Source organism: Mastacembelus armatus, chromosome 10, assembly GCF_900324485.2.
Source record: "Mastacembelus armatus chromosome 10, fMasArm1.2, whole genome shotgun sequence".
Classification (NCBI taxonomy): domain Eukaryota; kingdom Metazoa; phylum Chordata; class Actinopteri; order Synbranchiformes; family Mastacembelidae; genus Mastacembelus; species Mastacembelus armatus.
Genome location: NC_046642.1, coordinates 15,924,930 through 15,950,748, shown reverse-complemented (window position 1 = coordinate 15,950,748; position 25,819 = coordinate 15,924,930). Strand labels below are relative to the sequence as shown.

Sequence of the window (25,819 nt, the reverse complement as noted above, 5' to 3'; positions counted from 1 at the left end):
GCTTTTTGGTTCCATAATATCCAAATAATTTCTAATAGAATATAGACTTTGCTCAATTTCCATTCAATTATTAACGAAAAAAAAAAGTTTATTACTCGGTATACAGAGAGTCATAAAACAAGTGAAATTTGTCCACAGGCAACCACACAGCTCATATGTGAAGAATAAATGATTAGCTATTTGGGTTTAAATAGAGGCATTCTTACTACAGAAAACAACCTGGGGAATTGCTACAAAATTACACCCATTAAATAAAGACTTACTTTCATTTTTGAAGTCATATGTGGTCTGCATTGATGTATTGCAGTTTCTATAAGGAGTTATAATGTCTTGAGCAGGTGGACAGTGAAACAACAACGCTATACTTCAAAGTGTGGCCTCAAAAATAGCACTGAATTAATTATAGTTTGCTTGGGGCCATAGTCCCCCAGAGATGAATGAAAAGGTTTTAATGTGTCCCCAGTGAAATGAGGACTGGTTTAATTTCACTATTGGACTTGCTTCGCTTGCTAAATTAGAACAATGACACAATGTATTATTATTGGAACTACTTTCTATTATCTGCCCACCAGTGATGAGAAAAACTGTGCGGAAAATCCCCACCAGCAGCAGCATATTTTATTATATTATATATTATATAGCTGCAACCAAACAATGTGATTATTTGAGAAGTGTTTGCACTTCCCAGCTATAGCCACCTACAGAGTGTGGTGCAACAACTAAAATTGTTATTAACAGCTAAATAGCAGTCATGGAAATTGTATTGACACAAGTGGGTGCTGCCTTGTTTTGCTGGTTGGGTTTAGGGTTTGACTGGTTAGGAGTCAAGATAAGCAGATGTGACTATCGCCAGGTTCCATCACTGTCATCATGTGTCGCTGCTGTGGTCGACAGTTCTCAGGGAAATTCTGTACATTGTGAAAGCATTTATAAACTGAGCTGTGAAACCGCCTCAGTGTTTTGTGCAAACTGCAATCAAACTGGTTTGTATTGGAATACATAATCCTACATTGGTAATGTACCAAAATCGGGCCACTGGTGTATGATTAGACCTTAACAATAGGGCACAGTTTACCTACTAAACTGAAGTCTCTTTAATCCATTAGTCGTGCTGAATATTTTTGTCTGTTTGACAAACAAGCTCCTGCATTTATCTTGTTTATTCCCGATTTAAGGAATTTGAACAATTCTGAAATATGAGTCGGGGAATGTAAATATACCCAAAGGATGGTTCAGGTCCCAGCTGATAATAAACCGGACCAAATTGTTTACACTAATCTGCAGTCATCAGTCTTTACTCTGTTGTTCCACAAGCCAAGTCCAAAAACCTATGTTAATTTAGTTGAACCTAATTTCATTTTTGCAGTTTTGTCCAAATTATTCTCTCCTTTCTTCGTAAACAAGAACTAATGAAGTGACAGTAGCACTGCCCACGATTTTGGGGAAGTAAATCTGAGAACCTATATTTGGTTAACAGCTAGTATTCAGCTCGACACATGTGGTTTAAACGTGTGAAGTTACTGAGGTCAAATAACAAACGGGAATATTTTCACAATGCCAAGTTTTTGGAAGCAGCAGTAGATGCCTTAGATTCTGTGTTGCTACTTCTCAGGGTTTTTTTATTGTCACTTATCAAAGTGATGGGAAGTTACTATACATATGTTTACTCAAGTATTAAGCACAATTTATAGCAGTTTGTTACTGGAGCAACTTTATATGGGCCACTCCTATTCCACTACTTTTCAGAGAAGAATATTTCACCCATATTTAACATACAAAACAAATAACACTCTTGTTAAGTATGAAGCATTGTTACCATTTAAAGGACTCAACAGTATTTAAAGCTGTTAAAATTCACCTTCACCAACTTCAACATTAAAATACTGCTGACATGTTAAGTTACAAGTTCCATCCATCCATCCATCCATCCATCCATCTATCCATTATCTATACCCACTTATTCCTTAACCAGGGTCACAGGGATCAGCTGGAGCCTATCCCAGCTCTCTTTGGGTGAAAGGCAGGGGTACACTCTGGACAGGTCCCCAGTCCATCACAGGGCCACATAGAGACAAACAACCTCACACACTCACACTCACTCCTATGGGCAATTTAGAGTCACCAATCAACCTGACATACATGTTTTTGGACTGTGGGAGGAAACCAGAGTACCTGGAGAAAACCCACACAAGCACAGGGAGAACATGCAAACTCCACACAGAAAGGCCCCTGATGGGTTTCGAACCAGGAACCTTCTTTTTGTGAGGAAACAGTGGTAACCACTAAACCACTGTGCTGCCTAGTTACAAGTTTGTTCGTTTTTTTTTTTTGTTTTGTTTTCACATTTTGATTTCACTTTCTATATTTTAAAAATGTGATTTGCTGATGATATTTTTACTTAAGCATGTTTTTAAATACAGACTTTTATTTGTAAGGGTTTATTTTCGTAGGGCGACTTTAAGTAAACCACCCATCAATGTCCTTTAATAGCCTGTGACACTCACTAACAGTTATTTCTTTCACTCGAAAAGGGAGGGCCAATTTTGCGTACGGCCTCCAACAAGGCTTGGAGCAGCACTGAAAGTTGCCATGATTCGACAGTTGACAGTCATGTTGTCTCCCTCCTGCAGGGCTGGTGGGACACATCAGTCTCTCTCTTGCAGGAGGTCACTAGAAGTTGACCTTAGAAATGTTCCTCACACCTCCTCGGCCTCCGATGCCACGCCCCCACCGTTCACGCCCCGCACCAGATGGGAAGTGTAGCTGCATTTTTAAAGCTTGCACGCAGGGTTACAGGCTGTTGCACTGGCAGTGGGGCTGAAGGAATGAAATATTCATGTAGTCCAGAAAAAAAAAAAAAAGAATGGACACCCTGGGACGGAGAGCGTGCCGATTTATTCAACTAAGACCAGGCCTCATTAAACTGCTGTCGGCGAGGCAGGTCACGGTGATTTTCTTTACCATTGCTCGTCCCCGACTGTCAGGAACTAAGAGAAAGGGTCGCTGAATGCAAAATTTGTTCAAGTCTCCATCAGTACAACACCTCAGCTCTCCCAGCGGACGGGTCTGCGCCGATGCTGAGGTTCTTGCTCTCTTGTAGCTGATGACCTAATGAGTGATTAGCTCTTGCGTCAGAGCAGTGAGTGTCAGGGTGCAAGCTGAGTTGTGGCTGTACACGGCATATGGGAGACGTGGGTGTCACTGGTTGTGACAGAGGTGCGCAGCTTGTGTGGGGTGCCAGGGGACACCAGCTGATAGGCACAGGGGCCAAACCAAACCAAAATTTGTAGCTTAATTACTTGGTCTCAATTAAGAAACAAAATCTTCATCATAATAATAGTAATAATAACGAAGTGTGCATGTTTTCAGCCCCTTTTCTCTCTAAATCATTTACAAATCGCTTTCAGACAACTTATCAGTTATCATGGCTCTGCTATAGACAGGTGTGTCTCAAGTCTTGCCTCCCACCTGTTCGTTTTATTATTCTTCTGCAAATAATCTGAGAAAGACTGTCCACCTTTTACTGTTGTTTGAGAACAGCCCTCAACGATGCCAGCTCCCGCAAGGATCACACCCAATGAAAGAGTCAGTTCCTTTGCTCATGAGAAACATGTCCAAATTCATTTTCCATGGCCTAGGAGCAGTGGCGGAGGTCCATAGGATGATAATGAGGACCCAGCTTTGGATGTTTGTTCTTAACTGCATGACACCAAACACCTAAAACCTTAGCCTTTCAAATAGTCTGCCTTCTAAAAACCCCGACTAAAAATACACGTAAATACATTCATTTCGGCATGTAGAAGAAAATTAATTAGAAAACTCTTCTTTTATAATAAAATGAAATGTAGAGCATTTTTTGACCTGCGCACTTAATTATTTCCCGAACCAGTTCATTAGATCACCCTTTTGATTTTAAAACATATAAGCCACGCTCTTAAATGATTAATACTCGCCCCCTTCTGTGTGAGGATACAACAAGGTTGTGATTGAGTTACAATGCACAAAGGAGAAAAAAAAAAGTCGAGCTTTGTTTAATTGTTCTTTGACAGGGTCAGAGGGGACTGTCCGATTGGCTGCTGCCTCTTGAAGCTGCAGGGCTGTCAGAGCTGTTGGAAGGCTGGGAGTGACACCAAGGTGAATGAGGGGACGCTGTATAAATTGCTGGCGCAGTGCAAAAACACTCCAGAGACAAGGACATCAGCCGGAGTCTACTGTCTGACCTTTCCCTGCCGTGCACGACCACAGGCCATTACAGTAATGACAGCAAAACCAGATCTTTCAAACTGGCCAGAGCATCCAGAGGATTTCACTCTACTGCAGCAGCGTAATCTGGCCCACATCAACTCCAAAAGTTGGATTTCTCCAAATTCAGTCCGTGCGTTCTCGAGGAGGGATGCGCACGGAGCTGCAGACGCGGGCATCTCATTGGAGAAGCTCGTGCCAATGGGTAAAGTGTCCGAGTGCGTGTCCGCTGCAGGCGTCACAGAGACAGCCTGTGAGAAGGCAGCAGAGGGAGGGAAGACGAGCCACTTCGGCCCACAGAGACACAGGCGTGTGGCAGCCAACGCCAGGGAGAGGAGAAGGATGCACGGCTTGAACAAAGCGTTTGACGAGCTGAGGAGCGTCATCCCCTCTCTGGAAAATGAAAAAAAGTTGTCCAAATATGACACCCTACAAATGGCGCAGATTTACATCACTGAGCTGTCAGAGCTCCTGGCCGGCGTGGTTCAGTCAGAGTGCATGGGTCCCCGTCCAAGCTCAGCGGACAAGTCCTCCAGGATAAGCCTGATTCACTCACTCCGCCCAGCAGCCGCCGCACAACCTTCAAACCAGCTGACCGGAGAGCAGCGGGAACCATCAGCCTCTGTCGGCCACCTTATAATACTTGGACCTACATCTGACCTGGGCTCAAAAAATTCAACATGTTCTTCCCACAGCAGTGATGGCGAGTCTTCGCATTTCAGTGACATAGAGGAAAGTCAGAATGGGAAACAGTAAAAGAGAACAACTAACACGGACCTGTGCTGTTTATGTTGCAGCGTCTCTTATAGGAAGTACCAGGAGAACCAAACCCTCCAGCCTGTAGAAATGCTGATGATAAGAGATGGCCCCAGTGTATTCTCCTGTAATGATTAATGGCTTAGATTTTACACTGCCAGATGAAAAGGTTTAGGTAAAACTCAAGATTGTGAACTTTTTACACTCTAAGGTCATGTTGAACTCCCATATGCCTTTTATGCACTTTACATTCCCAGTGTCATTAGTGAGATTTGTCTAAATTAAAAATGATTATTTTATTTATGTAAAGCTATGGGATATTTTATGAGGATTGTTTTTGCTACAATAAATACACATTTAAGGCATTGATGTGCATTTAAGTTGTTTTCATATGTTTTAGGAAGCAATCCATTGTTGCACAACAAGTCGCAATATTTCTATCAATATTTCTACCATGTAAAACAGACTGATGTGTCCATGTACAAAATGCAATAGGTTTTTCACACCAAAACACAACTTGGTTCTTGTATGTGACTAAACCAGTTTTGCTCACTTTAAGAGAAATAATATTGAAGAAAAAACAATTCTAATTCATTATTATTCAGGAGGAAATTCCAACAGTCAGGTGTTCATTCAGCTTATCAACTAATGTCATGTTAAAATTACTGTCTGCACTGCACAAAGCGTTTCTATCAAGCCACATGAATCAGCCATGCACACCACCACATGAATCCTCATGTTGCAATAATAATCCACAGAAAATGTTTTGCATACAACAGACTACATGGATTTACATAAGGACTTCAACAAGACAAAATCTCATTCCTAATGTTCATGGCGAGGGGAATTCAAATAAATAAAAAGAGAAACTAATTATATTTCATTACAGTCTAATAGCTCCTCTAGTCTGTCTGCTAACTAACAGCCTACTGAGAAAATGTGGGGCTGCCCGCTCCATAGGGAAGAGGTTGCTGGAACTTTGCCAGGTCCTTAGAAATGATTTCTGCCAGCCTGTGTTTAAAACTGCCAGGGAGCTCTGTAGGGGTAACATTCGTGGAGGAGTTGATGGCCTCCTCCATCTCATCCATGTCATCCACTGCCTCTGTCTCAGCGTTAGACCCTGAAAGGATGTAGTTATTCACAGGGGTCTGATGTTGGTATCTGGGCTTTGGTATTGCGTTGGAAACAGACAGGGGAAGGGTGCATGGAGGAGTCCAGGACGTGGGCTGAGGGAGGGGTGTGGAGTAGGGCTGCAGCTGGAGATTTAAGGGAGGATGAACGGACTTCACATCTGAAGAGAATAATTCATAATCGTCTGTCTCAGATTTGAACTGATCTTTTTCACTTAGAGGAAGAATGGCTCTCCCAAGGTTGCAATAAATGCTTTGCTCATTGTCATTTTCTAGTTTTAGAGCCTCCAAGGAATGATAAATATCATCTTTATCCTCATCCTCATCTTCCTCTCCTACAGCCTCCCTACTGTTAAAAAGATGAGGTTTAACTGAAGATAGCTGCTTTAAGTCCAGTCCAGAGGCATCATCAATAATAGAGCTGTCCCTGGTATACACATCCTCTGTGTCAGCAGGAACATCTGCAGGACTGTAGACAGGAGGCCCAGTGAGTTGATAGGGTGTGTCTGGGAGAGTAACAGGAGACTGGTCACATAATGATCTTATGTTGACACTGGGCAGCTGGACAGAGGACCTCCTCTCCACAGAGCACTGCTCTGATATAGCCTGGAAGATCAGGGCACCATGCGTGGTCAGGAAGGTGAACACTCCTTCTCCTGACTCACAGCGACGGCCCGCTTCAATGCTGAATCCTCCCTGCAATTACATTGAATAATATCCACCTTAAAAGACTAGTTTAGCCTACTACTTTGAGAGACACACTCATTCACCTCCTTAGAGTCAGATGAGAAGAATTATACTACTCTCATGTGTACAACATCAACATAAACCTAGAAGTGGCCGGTTAGCTTAGAGGTACCTTACCTGAACCTGTCCAAATTTGCGTAAAAGGCTGTATGGCCAGCGATAGATGACGTGACGAGTGCCGGTGGCCAGCAGTAACAGAGCCTTTGTTCTTGGGGAGACCAGGTATTCCCCAGCCAACCTGCACCTCTTGGATGCCTCTGTGGTCTGGACAGTCACTTCGTAATGGTTCGGAGGAATGGTCAAATCTAAACATAGGAAGACATTTCGAATGTTTGCAACTTAAACACCCCACAATTAATTTAATGTCATATTCCTACATGTGAAAGTATTGGATTTCCCATATGATGTCTGAGCAGCAATACATCAGCAAAGGGTAAATGCACAGCAAATATATTCTAATATAGAAAAAATGCTGATTTAAAATTGCCTAGATTCTACTAATCCTGTCTGGCTTTTTCAGAAGTGCAATCCTTTAGGAAATAAAAAGAAATAAATTTGTTTAAGCCAGAGCATGCTGACGCTAATACATTTTGATGTTCATGTTTGAATAAATTAGTGGGTATAGCTACAGATCACATATATTCAAGGTTTTTGCTGTGGACTTGAATTTATCTAAATCTCACAGGGAACTTTTCTCTGGTCTTTTCTCTCTCTTTTAATACATCAACCAATTTACTTTTACTAAAGGATTTTTTTATACCACTTGTCTTAAGCTTGTACTTTGGGCTATTTTTTCTATCACATATGAAAATATGCTCATTGGATTAATAGCTGAGGTCTGGACGCACACTGGCGTCTCTATAATGTAGATTGCCAGGGCTCGATACAGTACTGGTTAGACACTCTAAACTTTAAAAAAGCAGCACACACTGTGACCAAGTGGAGGTAATAATGTGCCTTTACACAAAACATTTGTGTGCACTCAGTTTCATTAAGTAGGCCTAAGACAAGTCGAACAGGAAGTGGAACTCTATCAATGTTTACAACAGATAGTTGATGTAAGATTTTACTGTTCCAAATAAGCTTGTCTAACCTCAGTGTTTCTTTAGAAATATCTGACTTTGCCTGACTGTATTTAAGGAACTGTACAGAAATTATTTGGGTAGTGAGAGCGGCAGAGTATTATTTACCACATCTCAGACTGAATTGGAACAACTTCACACATTGTGTACTCAGTTTTAAATATTAATTGAAATTCTACTAGATAATACCAAATGAAGATGTATTGTTTTGAAGTAAATGTCTATGAAGGCTGAATAAAGTTCAAAAGGCAGAAGTTCTAAAAAAAATTTAAAAAAAAGTAGAACAATAGTTCCAGTTAACAACCAACAGAACCACATCAGCTTATTATTTCTTTTTGATTTCTTGTTGACTGATTATCTGTCATGTCTAGAATGCCAAGTACCAGTTTTCCAAGATGAGTAAATGTCATTGTCCGCCATGGTCAAGTCATTTCCTCTCTCCAAACCCCCTTTGTCTGATTCTCCAGGATACTTCTGTAAACACAATGGTTTGGTAAACATTACATGGAGCATACACCAACCTCTTATCACTGTTTTATGACTACAAAATGGTAAGATGCAAGAAAGAACACAGCTTGTGCAAGCACAAGAATTAGAGAAGTGAAGTGGCACAAGTCACTTCCTCATTGTGTTATCTACCTCTGATTGAGGATAAGGTTTATTTACATCGTTCCCAAATTAGAACACTACCCGTGATATAAAAAGAAAGGGGGAAATGTACATTGGCTAAGAGGAGAGATATACAGCACCTGGAAAGCTAGAAGACACAGGGCACTTAACCATTCCTGGCTTGTCGTGGAGGCCAGGGTGTAGGTGCACTGTGTGGTGCTTAGGTAGAAGGCTGTGCAGCCTTGGGGGCAAGATTCCTGTGAAGCAGTGGTGACACTGAGGCAGTCACTTAGACGCACCACTTTTCTGTCTGGTGTTTTCAGCCTATTAATCTTTTTCTGGTCAGTGTTGGTGTCGATTACAGTGTGGAGCTCCAACCGACCAACCCCTGTAGAGCTGGGTTTAAAAAGTATCATCCTTATCTTCCGCCATGTTCTCTGTTGATGACAGGGAGAGGAAAGAAAAGGTGAGGATTACAGTCACTGTCCGGCACAAGTCTTGACTTTTACATCTGACATAATGAGCAGAGGCTGCTTGGGTTTCCTGTTGGAGTTTTATTTAGAGAGTGGATCAGGCTCTGAGCCCAGTAATAGCCCAGTAGCAACTATGGTAATAAGCATTACATTTCCAGGAAAGAAAGTGGTTACATTTTCAAATGGGATTTTAACATTTGAAGAACTCTTCCATCTTCTAGAATATTCATGAATAAAATCTGCTTCAGTGTATGCGTATCTTGATTAATAAAATGTATTGCAATCATTCACTTACAATTGCAAAATCAACTGCATGCAAGTGACAGAATCTAACATGCTATTCTGTACAGGATCATTTGCTGTATAAATCATTAGATTGCAGTTTTCTTTTGGACAAATAAAGTCTTATGTTTTCATTAAAAGTCCAATGCGACATGACGATGGTGACAAGTCAAACACTTCACCACTTCATTCAAGTTCTTCAGCAGTTTCTAAAATTCTGCAAACCCTTCTGAAACATAATCTTCACCTGCTATACTGTAGCTGAGCACAACAAACTAGCTGTTCAGTTGCTGTAAAATCCCCCCCCCCACAATCAAACAAAAAAAAAAACTTTACAACCTTCTGCCCATGTACAAGCATGCTCTACATGTCCATAAAACTTACTTTTCCAAACTTGACTCCTTGAAGGTACAGCATCCCTTCTTTGAAGACAACATCCATGCTTGTAAGCTTTGCCTATAAATGTTTTGGACTGCACACGAGGAACACACACACTGCACACCGTTTTTCTGTGGTCAAACTACCAAAGTTAAAATTAGGTTCTCTTTGCAGCAGAGCTCGTTTCCATTACGTCATGAGCAGCTTTCATTCTGTTGTCTGGTTATGTACATCATATGGGTAAGTTGAGGTTATCTCTGATTGGCAACTCAACTGTTGCAAAATAGAGGACAAATAGTTGGTTGCTACTTTCTTGACTCAAACTTCCTTTTCCATTATGCTATTTGTCTTAGCAACTTCCTCACCACACAATACTGGTACCACACCTAATTCTTCAGATTTAAACAGAAAAAAACAATAAGAGATATATAGTGGATTTATTTACAAATATCAAAAACATATGTTACAAAACTACACATACAGAACAAGAAGGAACTAAACATTTTATTTAACACATCTGCAAAGTGTTATTAAAAAAAAGATGTACTTCCTTAGTTCAGTGACATGACATGACTGTTTTCACAAGCGTTTCTCATTTCCATTTAATTCTGGAGAACAATCAGTAAAACTCTTAGAAGTCCATAGAGCTGTGAGCCAGATAGTCCTTGCGCCCGATGTTGGTGACCTGCTTTGTCTGCATGGCCTCCAACTTAGGACAATCGGTAATACGATGACCCAGACCACCACAGAACGTACAGCCCCTCTCCCCTGTAAAAACACAAGACATGGATATAGGAGCAAAGAGCAGGGGCAACCTAGAAAAAAACGAATTGAACTAGATAAATTTTTAAACGCTCACCTCCGATGTCCAGCATGGTCTCGTCTCCTGTTTGGAGCACCTGGAGGACTGGAGGAACCTTCTGCTTGGCTTCAACTAGCAGGGCTTTGAGGTCCATTAATACTGACTCATCTGTGCAAGGGAACACATACACACATACACATTCACTTAATGCTGCATTAAGGTAACCAAATTCACTATAAAATTATTACATTTTTGTTCCTTACCACAGCCTTTGTTGATAAATGTAGTGGCGATACCAGTCTTGCCTGACCGTCCAGTTCTTCCAATTCTGTGGACTGAAACAGGACAATTTCAACAAACCAGCTTCACCAGGTTAAGGAGAACTGGAGATTACAAAAGGTATCAGTTTTAAGGAGACATGCGGAATATCCTCTTACCATAGTTTTCTATCTCTTCTGGCATGTCATAGTTCACTACATGCTGTATAGCTGGAAAATCCAGGCCTTTGGAGGCAACGTCCGTGGCAACTAAGACATCTTTCTTTCCTTCTTTAAATGCTTCTATGGCTTTGGTTCTTTCCTCCTGGTCTGAAAAAAAAAAAAAATCACCAAAGCTCATGTAAACAAAAAATATTTTGGAAGACAATTGAAAGCATGAGAGAAATTCCAGCAGAGCTTTGTGTTGAACTAACTAAGAGGCAGGATAGCATCTGGTGGTAATGATGAGCAACTACAATAAAAAAAAAAAAAAAAAAAGTGTGTTCTAGTCTAATCGTATGCTGGCACTATTACTATGTATTGACCTCTATGTGTTGTTATGCCTATAACAGAGTTCTATACCTTTTCCTCCATGAATGGCCACTGCTTCTACTCCTTTAAGCAGCAGATACTCATGAATGGCATCTACATCAGCCTTCTTTTCAGCAAATAGCAGCACCTGTCAATGTGAACAATGAACATTTTGTAACTTTTTGATATTTCGCAGTTGTGTAATTTTTAAGTATGCCAGTATCATAGTTTGTCAAAGTACTGACAGGAGGCGGCGTCTTCTGAAGACACTCTAACAGGTACACCATCTTGGCCTCCTCTTTGACATATTCCACTTCCTGCTCATACACAAAAACATTTCAATTCAGTTCATACAATTTTCACATCAGTGGGTCTATAAAAATTTTATGTAATAAATATCCCCAACTCAGACAGCACAAACCTCTTACACAGAAAGATGAACATACCTGGATGACATCCAAACTGGCAGCACCTGCCCTGCCCACGTTGATAGTGATGGGTTTGACCAGTGCGCTCTTGGCAAAGTTCTGAATCTTCTTGGGCATAGTGGCACTGAAAAGTAGGGTTTGCCTTTGTCCCTAGACAAAGAAATCTGAATTTTTTTAAGACTGTTGTTGCCAGGCTACATCTCCCAAATTCACTAACAGATCAAGTGATTAAGCTCAGCAGCTGGAAAATGTACTAATTGGGTAACAATGGGGAGTGCTTAGATGATGGCAAAACCTGCTGCCTCTGAAAGCACGAGGACATGAAAATCAATGCCTCTAAATGCACTGAGTAACACACTGCTACTGGCTTTGCAAAGCTACTTGTCTGCCAGGGGCATTAACCATGCTGTCACTGGGAGTTAATGCCACAGTGGAAGAACTCACCTTGAAATATGAGAAGATGGTCCTGATGTCTTCCTCAAAGCCCATGTCAATCATCCTATCAGCTTCATCCAGAGCTAAGTAGCGGCAGATGTCCAGACTCACCATCTTCTTTTGCAGCAAGTCCATCAGTCTGCCAGGAGTGGCGACCATCATGTGGACTCCACTGTAACCAAGAGCATACACAACTTTAGTGGGAAAATGCACCAAGTACTGATTGTTGCTTGGGTTTTTTAAAATACAATGTTATTAGTGCCTCGTTCTTGAAGTGACCATGATAAATATTGTACTGTCTGATTTAATGTACAGTGGTGTGAAAAAGTGTTGGCCCACTTCCTGATTTCTTATTATTTTTGCATGTTTGTCACACTTTGTTTCAGATCATCAAACAAATTTAAATATTAGTCAAAGATAACACAAGTAAACACATCATGCAGTTTTTAAATGAAGGCTTTTATTATTAAGGGAAAACAAAATCCAAAACTACAGAAATCAGGAAGGGGGCCAACACTTTTTCACACCACTGTATATGATTAATGCAGTTTTTGCTTGATGCCAATTCAAATAAAATACAAACACCATACATTTCACAGACTTTCACTCTTACTTACTGTTTTACGACCTCCATCTGCTCCTTGACGGACATTCCTCCGATGCAGAGGGCGGTGCGCAGCTGAGGAGCTCCCTCCTCCTCCAGCAGTTTGCAGTAATAATCTATGATGCCGTGTGTTTGCCTGGCCAACTCCCTCTGGAGTAACACGGAAGGTTATTAAAATCAGATAGTCTTACAGAGTCATTAGTTTTAGTAAAGAGGGTTTGCTCACAGCTAATGTCATCATTTACAAACGGCCAAAATATGAGGGAAGCATTCTTTTGTCCCTAATGATTCCCCCAACCTTTAAAATTAAATGGAAGATTCTGCAGTGTATATATGCAGTCAAAACCTAAAAGGTCATTTCTCCCTAATTTACAACAAATAAAAATGATTTCACCTTTCATGGTATCATGCAGTTTTGTTTTTAGTCATCCACTTTTTGGAGAGCTTTCTCCTCCCACCCAGCTGCATAGATTTCAAAAACATCTTTACTGTCCTTCATTACACTGGATAACCTACACACTGATCATTTTCACTGGAATGACCCTGACGACATGACCAAGTAGAGTTACACGCAAGAGAAAAAATCTTTTGTGATTTAGGTAACCCTTTGATTATATTAGAAGCAGCCATCTGTGGTCTATAAACAAACACATGTATATCTAAAGTATAGGAGTACAAATACCAGACATTAAAGTCAAACATTAAAATTAGACCGATATTTCACTCTGTGTTGTAAATAAAACAGTAACTGTCACCGAAGGACAGATGATGAGTCCATATGGCCCCTCTCTCTTGAAGAATGGCAGCCTTTTCTCCTGTTCCAGGGCAAACATGATGATCGGCAGGGTGAAGACTAAAGTCTTTCCAGAACCAGTGAAGGCAATGCCAATCATGTCTCTACCTGACAGACTATAGACAAACACTGTCAGTTCATGAACACCTTCTTAATGTAAATCACATATTTTACAGTGCTTAGTTGTGTAGTTTCATATTCTGTACTTACACTGTAGGGATTCCTTGAATTTGAATTGGTGTGGGATGCACAATACCCTTCTTTTTCAAACCTTTCAAAATAGCTGCAAACATAACAGACGTGTTGTCAACCTTTTAGCATGTGCCATGATTAAAGGCCTCATACAGAAAAACAAAGTTTGTTTTTTTATGTATGTTCAGCATTGCAACCTGGTGGAAGCTTCATCTCCCTGAAGCTTTTGATTGGAGCAGGGATGGTGTCTCCATCAACCAGGATGTGAAATTTCTTCCTGACGCGCTCGTGTCGGGTGTTTGGCATATTCAGGATGTAGCGTGGTGCCTTCCAGCTAACAAGAATATTTGTGTAAAATAAACAGCACAGAAAATCCACTCAAAAAATATTACTTCATAAAAATGACTGCTCACTTACCTCGTTTTTATAGGATCATCATATGTGATACCTTTAGCCATTTCCTTCACAGAAATCAGAGCTGATAGATGGGGAAAGAAAGTCCCAACAAATAGTTGTAAGTTTAAAAAATGTTGTACTTAATCAAGTACTTCCATTTAATGACTCCATATGGTGTCACAGGAGCTTGACAACATCATAATTTTACCTCTGCTCTCTGCAACGCTCTCCAGAATCTTCTCCTCCTCTTTCAGCTGTTTCTCCTTGGCTGACTCCTTACGAGCTGTAGGTGAAATATAGTCATGTCAAGGCTTAAGGTAACTGTTATTATCCAGATGGGGCCTTGTTTTAATTGGATACCTTCTGCTTTTTCCTTGAGGTGCTGATGCTGGTCAAGAAGACTGACATTGGAGCGTGGACCAAGGCCCTCATCCTCGTCCCTCTGCTCCTCTCCGCTGTCCTTCTGCTCCTCATCCACTGCCTTTCCCCGCAGACGTAACATCTTCTGCAGCTGTGAGGCACAGATTTAAAAAAGCATTACGTTTGAATATGTGTTCATTGCATGTGATGTTAATATACATTTAGAAAATTAAAATATGACTGCATTTGAAAACTCTTAAAACTTTTGAATGAATGAATCTGAATTTTATAATGGCAGAGAAGATGCATTTAACATGGATAATTTGTGTCTGGCTAATGTCGGGCAAATCTGATTACTCATTTCGAAAGTGTCAAAACACAAACCTACCATTTGCTGTTTCCTTATTTTGACTGGCACATATGGAACATAATCATCCTCCTCCGATCCTTCTGAGCCAGACCTCTCATCCTCCCCATGAGATCTCTGTACAAACACATTATCACCATCAACAGTAATAACATAAGTCAGCCTGAACAGATCTCAGCTCAGCATTCACACTGACCTTCAACCATAATTAAACATTTGAGTAAAACGTGACCATACAGTTTAACACCATATAAAAAGAAGCTGGTACGAAACAGATTCTAACGCAATGGCTTCAATGTATATTATAGACGAAAATGGTTTTGGAAATGACCACAGGATCATTTGAAAAAGTGAGATTTATAGGCACTAATGCAGTAATGTTATACTCGAGGAACATGCTAGCTTGTGCTACGTGGATATGAACTTTCAGATATTTCAGATGTTCAATCAAAGCCAGTTTTTAGTTCATCCCAACTCTTATCATCATATGGGTTTGTATAACATGCATCCCTTGTCTTGCCAGTCGTTTGAGTTTTTAGAATCCTATGAACGTCACCGTCACGCATTGACCCTGTTATAACGTTAGCACAGTGTGGCTAACGTTAGTTGATCGTGGCGCTTTACCAAACACGGTTTGACACATTCAAAACCAACATTATTTAAAATGTTTAACGTAATTCATTGGCTCTTAGTGCTTTAAACATTGTTTCAGATCATGTATGGCGTTAACTCTAAGACAGATAAAAGACGCAAAGGCTTGGCTAGCTAGCAAAAGTTAGCTAGCGTAATGTAAGCCTTTCATGATGCAAACGATAGCGTGAGTTGAACTTACCTTTTTGGTTCGATTTTCAGTCTCCATCTTATTTATGAATACGGCGACGTTCTCTTTTAACTCAAGCCACAAAGTTATTGGTCTAATATTCGGTCCACAGATCAATAAATATACACAACCCACATGTTTACACAACACAGGAAACTTTAAGGATGTACGGAAGGCTACGAGGGTCAAACTTAGTCAAAACGTCGCTCCCAAACATTTCGGTGCGAGGACGAAAAGGCGATTCAGTTGAAATTCTATTAAAGCCACAGATAAAAAGACCACACTTTATTTTTGTCAAAACTGTATTGTTTTTAATCTTTCTGGACGAAAGATTTTTCACAGTATCAAAAGTGAAAAAAAAAACAAGCCAACATACACTTGGCTATTATTGGTATAGTATAAATCTACATTCAAAACATTTAGATAGTCTTCTCTAATTGAATATAACCTGGAAAGCATCAGAGATGTTATACGAAAACACGATCTCAGCACATATTCAAGAAAGAAATAATCCATCTCATAGAAGCCATGCTTACTGGGGTAAATCCCAAGGCCCTTGTTCTAAAAGGTATTGACTCATCAGTGATATTTATTATCAAAAGATAATCAAGACTTGGATTTTAGATAGGCTAGCTGCCAAAACAGTACGGGGATGTCACACACACACAACCGCTAGAAACGCATGACTAAGGCTCAAAAAAGCCCAAATTAAACAGTCAGTATGTACAAGCAATGAAATCAACATCAAAACAAAATGTGGTGGTTCCAATGTTAAAATGAACATAGCACACTGGTGTCCCTGTCACTACCAGGATATAGGGGTTCAAATGACAGAGAACACAGGGAGAAGAGTGGTAAAGGACTTTTCTCTACAGATGGCAGTGTGTATATTGGATATACTTATAAAATGGATAATTATTCAAGTTTAACAGTAAGGAAGGGTTGACTTTGGAGCAACAGACACATTGAACTTTGCCCAATACAGTACTAGAAGAGAATATGCAAATTTTTAGATTTTTCTGTTCTAAACGTCATGCATGGGAAAGCACTTGCAGGGGTACTTGATAGGGATTTCTATTTTTAAGATGCATCCTGTGAGCAAGGTGTTACACACAGTAAGTTGATGTTTTTCCACAGTTATTTTAGTGTTGTTGGTGTACTAACAACCATCAAATATTGTTTTATTTTTTAAATAATTTTATGAATTAAAATAAAAAAATAATGGTGTAGCAGATGGGACATTGAGTGTTTTGTCAGCTCACTCTTCTGATTTTCACCAAATCCTCAATAACGTGATTACAATGAAAAATTTAACAACCACCAAATGCACTGCGGACTGTGAGTAAAAGTGCAATTGTTTCTACCATTGCTCCTTGCAGAAGAGAAGTGCTTACTCTAGAATTAGGTGGAAATGTTGTCTTGTGCTCCTTTCTGACAGTTGTACAGTATAAGACAAATGCTCTCTAGTGTCTAAAGACTGGTGTAGTGGGTCAGAAACTAGCATTGCAGAAAGTAATGGATGAGCATTAAATTGATCTGACTGAAATACATAAGTTTAACAACGTTAAAATGTCTCAGATTTGTGATAAAAACATTTATTTCATGAAAGGTATTTGTTTACATACTACATACTTAAGCACATGGATGCAGTGGATTCCATAGACTTTTTTTCCATTTTTGCATCTCATTTAGTGAACATTGCAATAACAGCAAAGGGCAGAGTTGGCCTTCAGTATGATCCCTGGCTCGTTAGCCAAAAGTTATATTTCAGTCTTCTGAATGGAGATTTTGAACCAGGGTCCCTTGGCTTAGTAAGGAGAAGAAAACAGGGAATAAGAGAAGGCCTCAGGCCAAACAGGGCTGTACTGAATGAGTTTGTGGTGTGAAGTTTTTTTTTTCCCTGGCACTCATCCAAGTTATTGAGCTGCGTTGGAAGGAACCTTTTTGAGGCTGAAGTTGGACCAATTCACTGCTACCTTCTGGCGAGTCTGTTTTGCAGAATCAAGGCAAAACCTACAATAAATAAGAAAAAACAAGACAGGAAAATGAAGATGTAATACTTGGTGTTAGTAATGCATTTAACAATAATGCCAATCGTCAGTTAAGGTCAGTTTTTTTTAAGAAAGCATTCTGATACACTACTCTATGGTGCTTACCTTTTGAAGTATTCCACTTCACGATCAATCTCATCCATTTCTGTTGGATCCACATCTTTAGGGAGAAATACATCATCTAAAGAAAAAAAAATAAAGATTAAAATTAGATTAAAAAGATTTTAAAATATACAAACATAAACATACATACAGTGTTGTAAATCCAGATATTCTCCTATACCGATAGCACTGCTGGATTTTTCACCCTTGTTCTTGTTCTTTTTATTTTTGCCCTTGGATTGCTGCTGTTGTGACCCATTGGCTGGAATTGGGGGATGAACTTTGTTTTCTGAATCCTGCTCAGATCGACCTCCCCGTGTGTCTGTGTCACCTTTCCCCCTTTGTGCATTTGAGAGACTGCCATTTGCTGCATGTTTCAATGATCGGCCTTCCTCGGCTTTCTTAGGCCCATTTCTCTGGTAGTCTGCAGCATGCTGTGGCTGTTTGTTTCCAACTTTTGAGCAGTTAGAAGCAGTTTCTCTAGACTCAATGGTTTTCTGTGTTTCATTCCCAGAGGCAGCTTTGGTTGGTTTGTTGGAATTTTGCTCTGACACAGATTGCTCCTGTTTTTGCTGCTGCTTTTTATTCTTCTTTGACTTTGCACCACTGCTCCCAGCTGTTGTGTTCTTAGGGTCAGGGGCATCATCCTTCGATTTAGCTGTTACTTGGGTTGGCACATGTGGCAAACTGTCAGATCCAGCAGAGGTGCATCTCTCTGGAGAGCGAACCCTTATGAGTTTTGAGAGACTGGGGGTGGTGTGCAACCGCTGGATGTCCTTTGACCCAGCAGTGACCCCTGATGCTGTGGTGGTATTGGGAGATGAAACAGTGGTCGTGTCCTCCCATCCATTAACCAGGTCCAGGTGGCTCTTAAAGGATCCCAGTGAAAGAGGGGCAAGGTCGAGGTCTATCTGCTGCAAGTCAGAGGAACCATTGAGATGGGACAGTAAATGGTTGCCCTCCAATGTGGCTGCCTTCTTTGGGAAATCATTAACATCCAGATTGAGATCGTACATGCTAAATGAGGCCCGGATTGAGTCTTTGATGGTGTTTTTAATCTCTTCGAGCCGACTGGTGAGGAAACTATTGACGCGCTCAAGCTCCAGCTGAGGCCAGTCCAGCAACCGACTGGCTTCTGAACCGTCGGGGAGGGGCTCGTCAACAGGCTCAGATGGATTGGAGTGAGGGTCACTGCCTGCAGCACCCATGTTGCCCTGCTGAGCTTTTTCCTGAAACACACATGGTCCAAGTATGAGAGTGTGAACAGGCACAGGCATCCTGTATTCTTAAGGTAATACAGTAGTAGGGCTATGTATATACACTCAGTTTTAATAATTATGGTTTAGGATTTTTGTTTAGACAACATTTACCATCACAGAATGCTGGCTTGCTGTTTGAAATATAGTGTTTTGTGTAATACATAATATTACTCTAAGAACCTCATTATAAAAAAGTAATTCTTGTAGTGTACAAGCATTAGCATATAATAAAATAATAGCCCAGCCATATACACTGATTTATAAACACCCCACTGGAACAATGGGAAACAGAGTTCAAACCCACTTTAAAGTCATCATACCTTCTTCTTTTGTTTGTGTCGCGCCCTTTTTGCAGCCTTGGCACTGTTGACGGGTTTGGGTTCAGAACTGTTTATGAAGTCTAGCAGCTCATCTACATCTCGGTTATCAATGGCACCAGTTGCTGTCAGTTCTGAATCTTGACGCTGAGGGAGCTCCTCTTTACGTCGGGTCAAACGTGAACGGAGTTTCTCACGGATCTCAGCGTAGTTTCGGCTTGTTGGTGCAGCTGGAGGCTGTGACCATATAAAACAATATTGATATATTTTCATTACAAATACCCCACTGGAACAGTGAGGTATTTAAGCTTTTATCATTGCTCAATACCAAAAGGAATTCTTAATTACTACATGGGGTGACAATCAAAACTTTCAAAGTACCGCATTGTGTCCAAAGAACTCGCAATAGCAGCAGTCACAGTACTTCCCGTCCTTCTGGTTTGTGGAAGATGAGGCACATGAGCTCCTCTCAGAGCTGCTGTCTTCATCCTCCCCCTCCTCCAGCTCAGATGAAGGGTGGCACAACGTCCCATTAGTCATTTTGTGTCCCTTACATGCCTGGTCCCTATAAATACAAAAAGAATCAACTTAATGAGATTTACCCAAAGATGAATTTATATCCTGCATCAAAAAAAGCAGCAAATGCAATTTCTCAATTTCGCATTCTCAAAAAACAGAATCGTACACATATCAACACTAACCTGCAGGCCCCAGCTGTCAGATGACCTACATTGGAGGTGGCCACTGTTCCTTGACTGTGTCCATTACAAGGGTGATTACAGCCTATGAGAGACGTGCCCAGTTTGCTGTGCTGTGTGTTTGAGGCAGGAATGTGGGAGTTTTTGCACGAGCTGGGCTTATGAACAGACGTTGGGCTGTCTGGACTGGGAGAACTGAGTTTGGCTGTTGGGCCGTGAAGGTTTGGTACCAACGGGGAGAAGGGACCATGGGCTGCCACACCGGTACCAGATGATGAGGTTACATGGCCATGCTGCCCAGAGCTCGGTTTTGGAGGCAGGAGGGAGGAATGCTGGGATGACAGGCCAGTAGGACTGTTGGGTGGTACCGACAAGTCTGTGTGTTGATGGTGGTCATTGGAGTGGAAGGCTTCACCTGGACAATGGAAATCATGAATAAAAATCTCTTATAAATCACTAATACCCAACATTATCTTTTCACAGTGCATCCTTTACTATACTGTGTTGCACAGTTTATTTTATGGGACTTCTTATTACTTGAATAAATCTACAGTGACTAGTACTCTAAATATACAGGCCAATTCCCACTGATGTAACTACCACTGAGTGAGACTGAAGTTGTGCAAACACTGGCTTGCCAATTTTCTTTAGTAAGAAAAACAATATTAGTGCAACATTATAAATTTTACTAAACCCTCTTATATTCTTATATCTTAAGGCAAATGATGAATTTATAAAAAATGAATGTGGTCTGCACTTGTTACTGAATTGCGTCAGACACATTTAATTCAACATCTTCAATTTCATGCTCCATATATATTCTTAAACCTAAACACAGTACATGTTGATTCAATAAGATATTCAAACATGGTGTTTTATTGGCAGATTCTAAAGTGGGCTTTGGTTTAGTAAAATATTGTTAATCCTAAGAGTCAAAGGAAAATTACCTGGTGGCGTTGGTCGACGGCACACGGTCTTGAAGTGCTTGGGAGTGGTTTTACACAGGTCTGCTGAGGTAGGCAGGCTGTTCCCAGCAGAAGTTCCACTGGAATTCTGGGATGCTGGGTGACTGTAGGGACAGACTTTGGTCCCTGATGTTTTTGCAGATTTCCCATGCGCTTCATGAAGTCCTCTTTTCTCATGACAGGCCGATCCCACTGTAACACCCAGAGATAGTGAAATTCTAACAAATCTATGAAAGGCGTCAACTATTTATTTAAGGCAATGTGACATTTTTTTTTTTTTTTTATTAGAGCCAAAATTTTCACAAATTGACACTAAAACTGTTTGGACACAGGAGCCAGACATGACTTTTTTACTTTCCATAACACATAATAGACTGTGGCAGCTTCGATCAGTTCTCATATCCATGTGCTGAGATTTTGGCAACTTAGCATGAAGTTTTTGGCCTGTAGTTTATGTTTTGTAAAAACATGACTGCACCTCTTTCTGGCAATTATCCATGCCTGCCAGCCAAAGTTGACACCAGTCACTGTTAATCACACTAACACTTATGTAAGTACAATAAATAGTTAAGTTAATATCCAACTTTAAATAAATTATTTATTTTTTTCACTAGCAAACTTGAGTATAATGTAACATTTCAAATGTAACCATTCAGGAACGGCACAGCTACAAACAAGCCATAGTTTTCTCTATTCACACTGAACCTAGTTATAATATAGTTTGTAACTTGACCCATTTCAGCGTTTGATAAACTAGAAATAAAAACACCACACACCAGGTAACCTCTATAAAGTGATTTGATGAGAGGCTAGAAACAGAGAGAAAGCAAAACCTAAGCAGCTGTGTGAAATGCCATACATCCCATTTTACAGACACCTGCTCTTTCTAAGCACATCTCACTTTCACATTCAATTCTCTGGTTTAAAACCTACCCATTTATCCTCTGGGTGTAGTATAATCTGTACATTTTCTTTTTGGTATTTTATAAATGCTGAAGACAACTGTATTCCAAGGTTAAAATTTATCCTCACCCATCAAGTACAGCTTCAACTGCAAGCCAATATTAAAACTACTCATCCTTTTGTAATGCCCAGAGGACCTCAGCTCTGTCAGATTGTGCAAGATGCCTTTTCAAACACCTGAACAAAGATCCATTTCTTGCTAACCAAATTTGTGTCCATGTCACAAAGTAGGGATGAAATGTTTTCTAGTTCTGTCTTCCACCTTTTGATGACATACCTTGTTGTGAGTGTGAAGTGTTGTGGTTGCAGTGTTCCCCTCCGTTGGTGTGGGCAGAGTTCCAGAGACCTGACAGTTTGTGGGCTGACAGGAAGGAACTGGGGTCCCAATCTACAGTACTTTGCTCTGGGTAACCGTTCCCACATGTCTGGGACTTACAGGAGGAAGAGTGTGACAATGGTACCTAAATAACAAAAAACAAAAAACACACACACAACCAAATCACTTAATCAGCTGGCTGTCTATATAAACGGTAGAGCAACGGTTCAGCAATCTTTCCCTCTATTGTTTGATGTCAGCAAAGCATGAATGCATGTTCTCCTGCAGTCAATGATGACACAGTAAGTGTTCTGTCATTCATCCACAGTATTTTTGGGAAAATAAAAATCGAAATGAATTGTTGTGGCTGCCTCACATATGTCACAGAGACACAAATACAGACAAGTCTCTTCCAAACAGACAAGAAAGAGACTGTGTCTAAACCTTTCCGAATCCAAGGCAGCATTTTGACTAACTGATTTACTTATTAAGTACATGCAAATGCAAAGCCTTCCATGATGATTAAAGTTGAGATCATCTTCGATGACAAACAAAACTTGTGAACTAAAAACTAGTAAAAAGAAGTTGTGAAAAGGACGCAGACATATGACCCAAATCAGTCCACTTTTATTTACCGACAACGGCTGCTCCTGGGTGCTCCTCCTCTCCTCCTCTTCCACACTCTTGCAGCAGCTCTGACAGATCCACAGAGGCACCTCTCCCAGCAGGGACTGAGACAGCGACGGCACTGCATCAGCAAGCTTGCGCCCTGGCGCCTCCCGCATTAAGGCCTGGGAGAGTGAAGGCACGGCATCAGCCAGCTTGGTCCCATGGCCCCCGGGGAGTCCGTTGGCGGAGCCTGCTCCCCAGTCCTTAAATTCACGGTGGCACAGCAGGCAGCAGGTGTGCATAGGCTAGGCAGAGAAAGAGAGATAAAGGGATCGAGTATTATCCTGTGATTACCACTCAACTCATGATCTGCGAAAAATAATTTGGTTGGGTAATTAGCACTAGAAAAAAAATATGATCGTCAAGACCTGATTTCTTTGTGTAATCTTTCCAATGTAAGCAGTCAAGCAGGTTATTTTTAATAATAATAGGCAAACACACCAGTTTACTAGCTATTCCTAGTTCATTCAAATGCAGTCTAACATTAAACAGACAGCAGGGGAAGTTGAATAGTAGTAATTATACATTAATGAACTAAAGAAAATAGCATGCATAGATATAGATATACATAGTTGTTTTTTGCATAAAGTAGCTCTGATGCTCGATTTTTTTTTTTAAATTACTGAATGGCAACGCAATTCTAATAAATAGGAGCTGTTATATGACCTGTCTAGACATTTGTGGCATTAAACGGACTTAGTCCAAGCAGCTGTCAGTCAGTTTGTTAGTTAAGGCTCACAGGTGAGAGAAAAGCTTATCTGGCTGCTGAGGCGACATCCAGCCTCCAAAACACACTTCCATCTTCCGTTATTAAGATTAGCTAACCTCCCCAAGTCCGACTTAGCTCGGCATTATTAGCTGATAACTACATGCACTGAAACTTTTGAGATTCCACACTCCGACAGTAAAGCAGCGTGCAGCAAAAAAAACATAAACTATATAACAGAGTGCAATAATGAACTGCAGCCACCTCTGGGAGTAAGCTACCCCAAAAATCCTGTTATGTCTTTTAGTGAGCTAACTAGCTGATTAGCCACCGCTGGCTGATGGGTTCAAGTGTAGGCAGCATGCACGCTTGCAGCACGTTAGCCGGAGATCATAGCCCGGTTAGCCTCCTGGCTAACGTTAGCTGGGCGGATGAAGAGTTGTAAACGCTGGAAATGGGACGACCTGTCCCAGACGCAATGTCACCTGTCCGGCAGAGGAGATGGGCTGCAACGCTAGCCGAACCATCCCAAAGCCGACTGCGGGGGACGATTCTGCTCCCTAAGTTAAGCCTATTATTTATTTAATTACACACCAAACGACGTAAAGCTTTACATCCACGACTACTCAGTCAAGACTAAAATAGCTTTCCGCCGACCAGCGGCTGGAAACAACTAACTTCGTCTCTGCAGGATCTAGCGAGCTACAGAAAATGAAAAGACAATGGAGGGGCGCTAACACAGAGGTTAGCTAGCCTGATTTAAAAACAGCCTCTTGTTTTCTGCTAGCTACCTGGTTCGCCCTGGTAGTGGGCAGCCTATCCAGCCCAGCATCTCCGCCGCCACCGCCAGCTGCATCGCAGGGAGAGACTGAGCTCTTCGGTACGGTTTGCTGTCCAGGCACAAGCTCCTTCTGGGCGACCCCTTGCTGCTTGCTTTTCTTCCTTGCCATCACAGCGGTGTTTATAATGCGCTTTGGCCAAGTTTGCACCAGTTTCGATGGTTTTAAGACCACACTTTCGTTTCTTCGCGGACCTCAAATGTTCTCTATCTCCTCCAGTCAAGACAACAGTCAATATGGCGGAGGAATGGCACACTCAGGAGTTCATAGGTTAAAGATACTGCTGGCAAAGAGGCTTCACTCCCGTACAGGGAATACAACGGAAACCTGACGCAGTCAATGAAGCCAGGCGTCGCCATATTTAGTAAGGGCGTTGCTCTCCTCCCACTTTCTCCTGTCTATGAAAAGACAATTAAAATCGTTTCTCCTGCTCACACTAGATATTCAAACTGTTATAATTTAGAACATATTTATTGAGCTTTCATGCCGAAGTTTGTACCCGCATGGATGCTATCTAAATTCAGTGATATAGTCACATGATGCTCGCTGTAGATAGAATATAGTGTTATAGAAAAAAAATGCTATGGTTGTAGGCTATGTTTGGGGTTATGGTTTGTTTTTTCGGACATCGCTCTGGAGTAAATCAGGGTTAAATATATCTGTAACAATAACATATACAGTAACAATGCAACTTTGTACAGTCCGATGACCAGACTGTTCAATGTGCAGTTTTAGGTCTTGATATAACAGGAGCAAATACACACTGTGACATGTCTGTTAACCAATATAATAAATGTTTGAAAAATGAAGGTGATCAGAGGGGTGGAGACTGGTTTGGGGGTGACAGTGGCCCTTACGTTGTATCTCGATGCCTTCAGGTGCTTTGGGATATATTGTAACACAGGTAAAATGGATATATCCTTTAAATAATGTCTACGTTGTTAGTGTTATGACATCAAATTTAGAAAAGAGTACAGTGTCCTATCTTTCCATTATTATGGTTTGCTGATTTTCACAAATAAGAAACTACTGCAATAAGAACTGAGCTTTGTGAGTGTTAAAATACATTTTCAAGTTTAAAAAATAATTGTAATAAATCCCCCATATAAGTAGTATTTTTAATAAAATAAACTACCAGGGTGGTATTTCACATGGTCGGTTTTATCAGTATTATTATTATTTCCGACAAAATCTAGTACCTCCTGATCTTATATATGACGGCAGTATTAAATCTCGGATCTTACGCGGGC

At 40.8% G+C, this 25,819-nt stretch overlaps 4 protein-coding genes across 5 annotated transcripts; 1 reads left to right on the top strand and 3 right to left on the bottom strand.

The window, feature by feature from the left end:
• The first annotated feature begins 4,257 nt into the window (after positions 1–4,257).
• On the top strand, positions 4,258–4,998 carry atoh1b (atonal bHLH transcription factor 1b). The gene has a single exon (XM_033325417.1). It carries the CDS (start codon positions 4,258–4,260, stop codon positions 4,996–4,998), a length of 741 nt encoding a protein of 246 aa, XP_033181308.1.
• A 277-nt stretch (positions 4,999–5,275) lies between these two features.
• On the bottom strand, positions 5,276–9,965 carry dok3 (docking protein 3). The gene is made up of 5 exons (XM_026330649.1): positions 9,706–9,965; positions 8,707–9,003; positions 8,341–8,431; positions 6,993–7,180; positions 5,276–6,824 (listed from the first exon to the last, which is right to left on the bottom strand). The coding sequence occupies exons 1-5, from the start codon at positions 9,760–9,762 to the stop codon at positions 5,925–5,927; spliced, it is 1,533 nt and encodes a 510-aa protein (XP_026186434.1). The 5' UTR covers positions 9,763–9,965; the 3' UTR covers positions 5,276–5,924.
• Positions 9,966–10,117: 152 nt separating this feature from the next.
• ddx41 (DEAD (Asp-Glu-Ala-Asp) box polypeptide 41) lies at positions 10,118–15,859 on the bottom strand. The gene is made up of 17 exons (XM_026330647.1): positions 15,697–15,859; positions 14,886–14,981; positions 14,498–14,648; positions 14,346–14,420; positions 14,159–14,219; positions 13,939–14,075; positions 13,760–13,832; positions 13,512–13,665; positions 12,770–12,906; positions 12,162–12,324; positions 11,736–11,867; positions 11,535–11,606; positions 11,341–11,437; positions 10,939–11,088; positions 10,765–10,836; positions 10,559–10,669; positions 10,118–10,467 (listed from the first exon to the last, which is right to left on the bottom strand). Exons 1-17 carry the CDS (start codon positions 15,721–15,723, stop codon positions 10,331–10,333), a joined length of 1,845 nt encoding a protein of 614 aa, XP_026186432.1. The 5' UTR covers positions 15,724–15,859; the 3' UTR covers positions 10,118–10,330.
• A 1,703-nt stretch (positions 15,860–17,562) lies between these two features.
• fam193b (family with sequence similarity 193 member B) lies at positions 17,563–24,789 on the bottom strand. Of its 2 annotated transcripts, none has more exons than XM_026330770.2 (10): positions 24,522–24,789; positions 22,991–23,269; positions 22,317–22,500; positions 21,059–21,268; positions 20,115–20,526; positions 19,795–19,978; positions 19,417–19,650; positions 17,989–19,066; positions 17,841–17,916; positions 17,563–17,697 (listed from the first exon to the last, which is right to left on the bottom strand). In XM_026330770.2, exons 1-10 carry the CDS (start codon positions 24,678–24,680, stop codon positions 17,601–17,603), a joined length of 2,913 nt encoding a protein of 970 aa, XP_026186555.1. In that variant the 5' UTR covers positions 24,681–24,789; the 3' UTR covers positions 17,563–17,600. The 2 variants fall into 2 exon arrangements, with proteins under 2 accessions (XP_026186555.1, XP_026186556.1); XM_026330771.2 differs by having other exon boundaries at positions 18,019–19,066.
• Between the last annotated feature and the right edge of the window lie 1,030 nt (positions 24,790–25,819).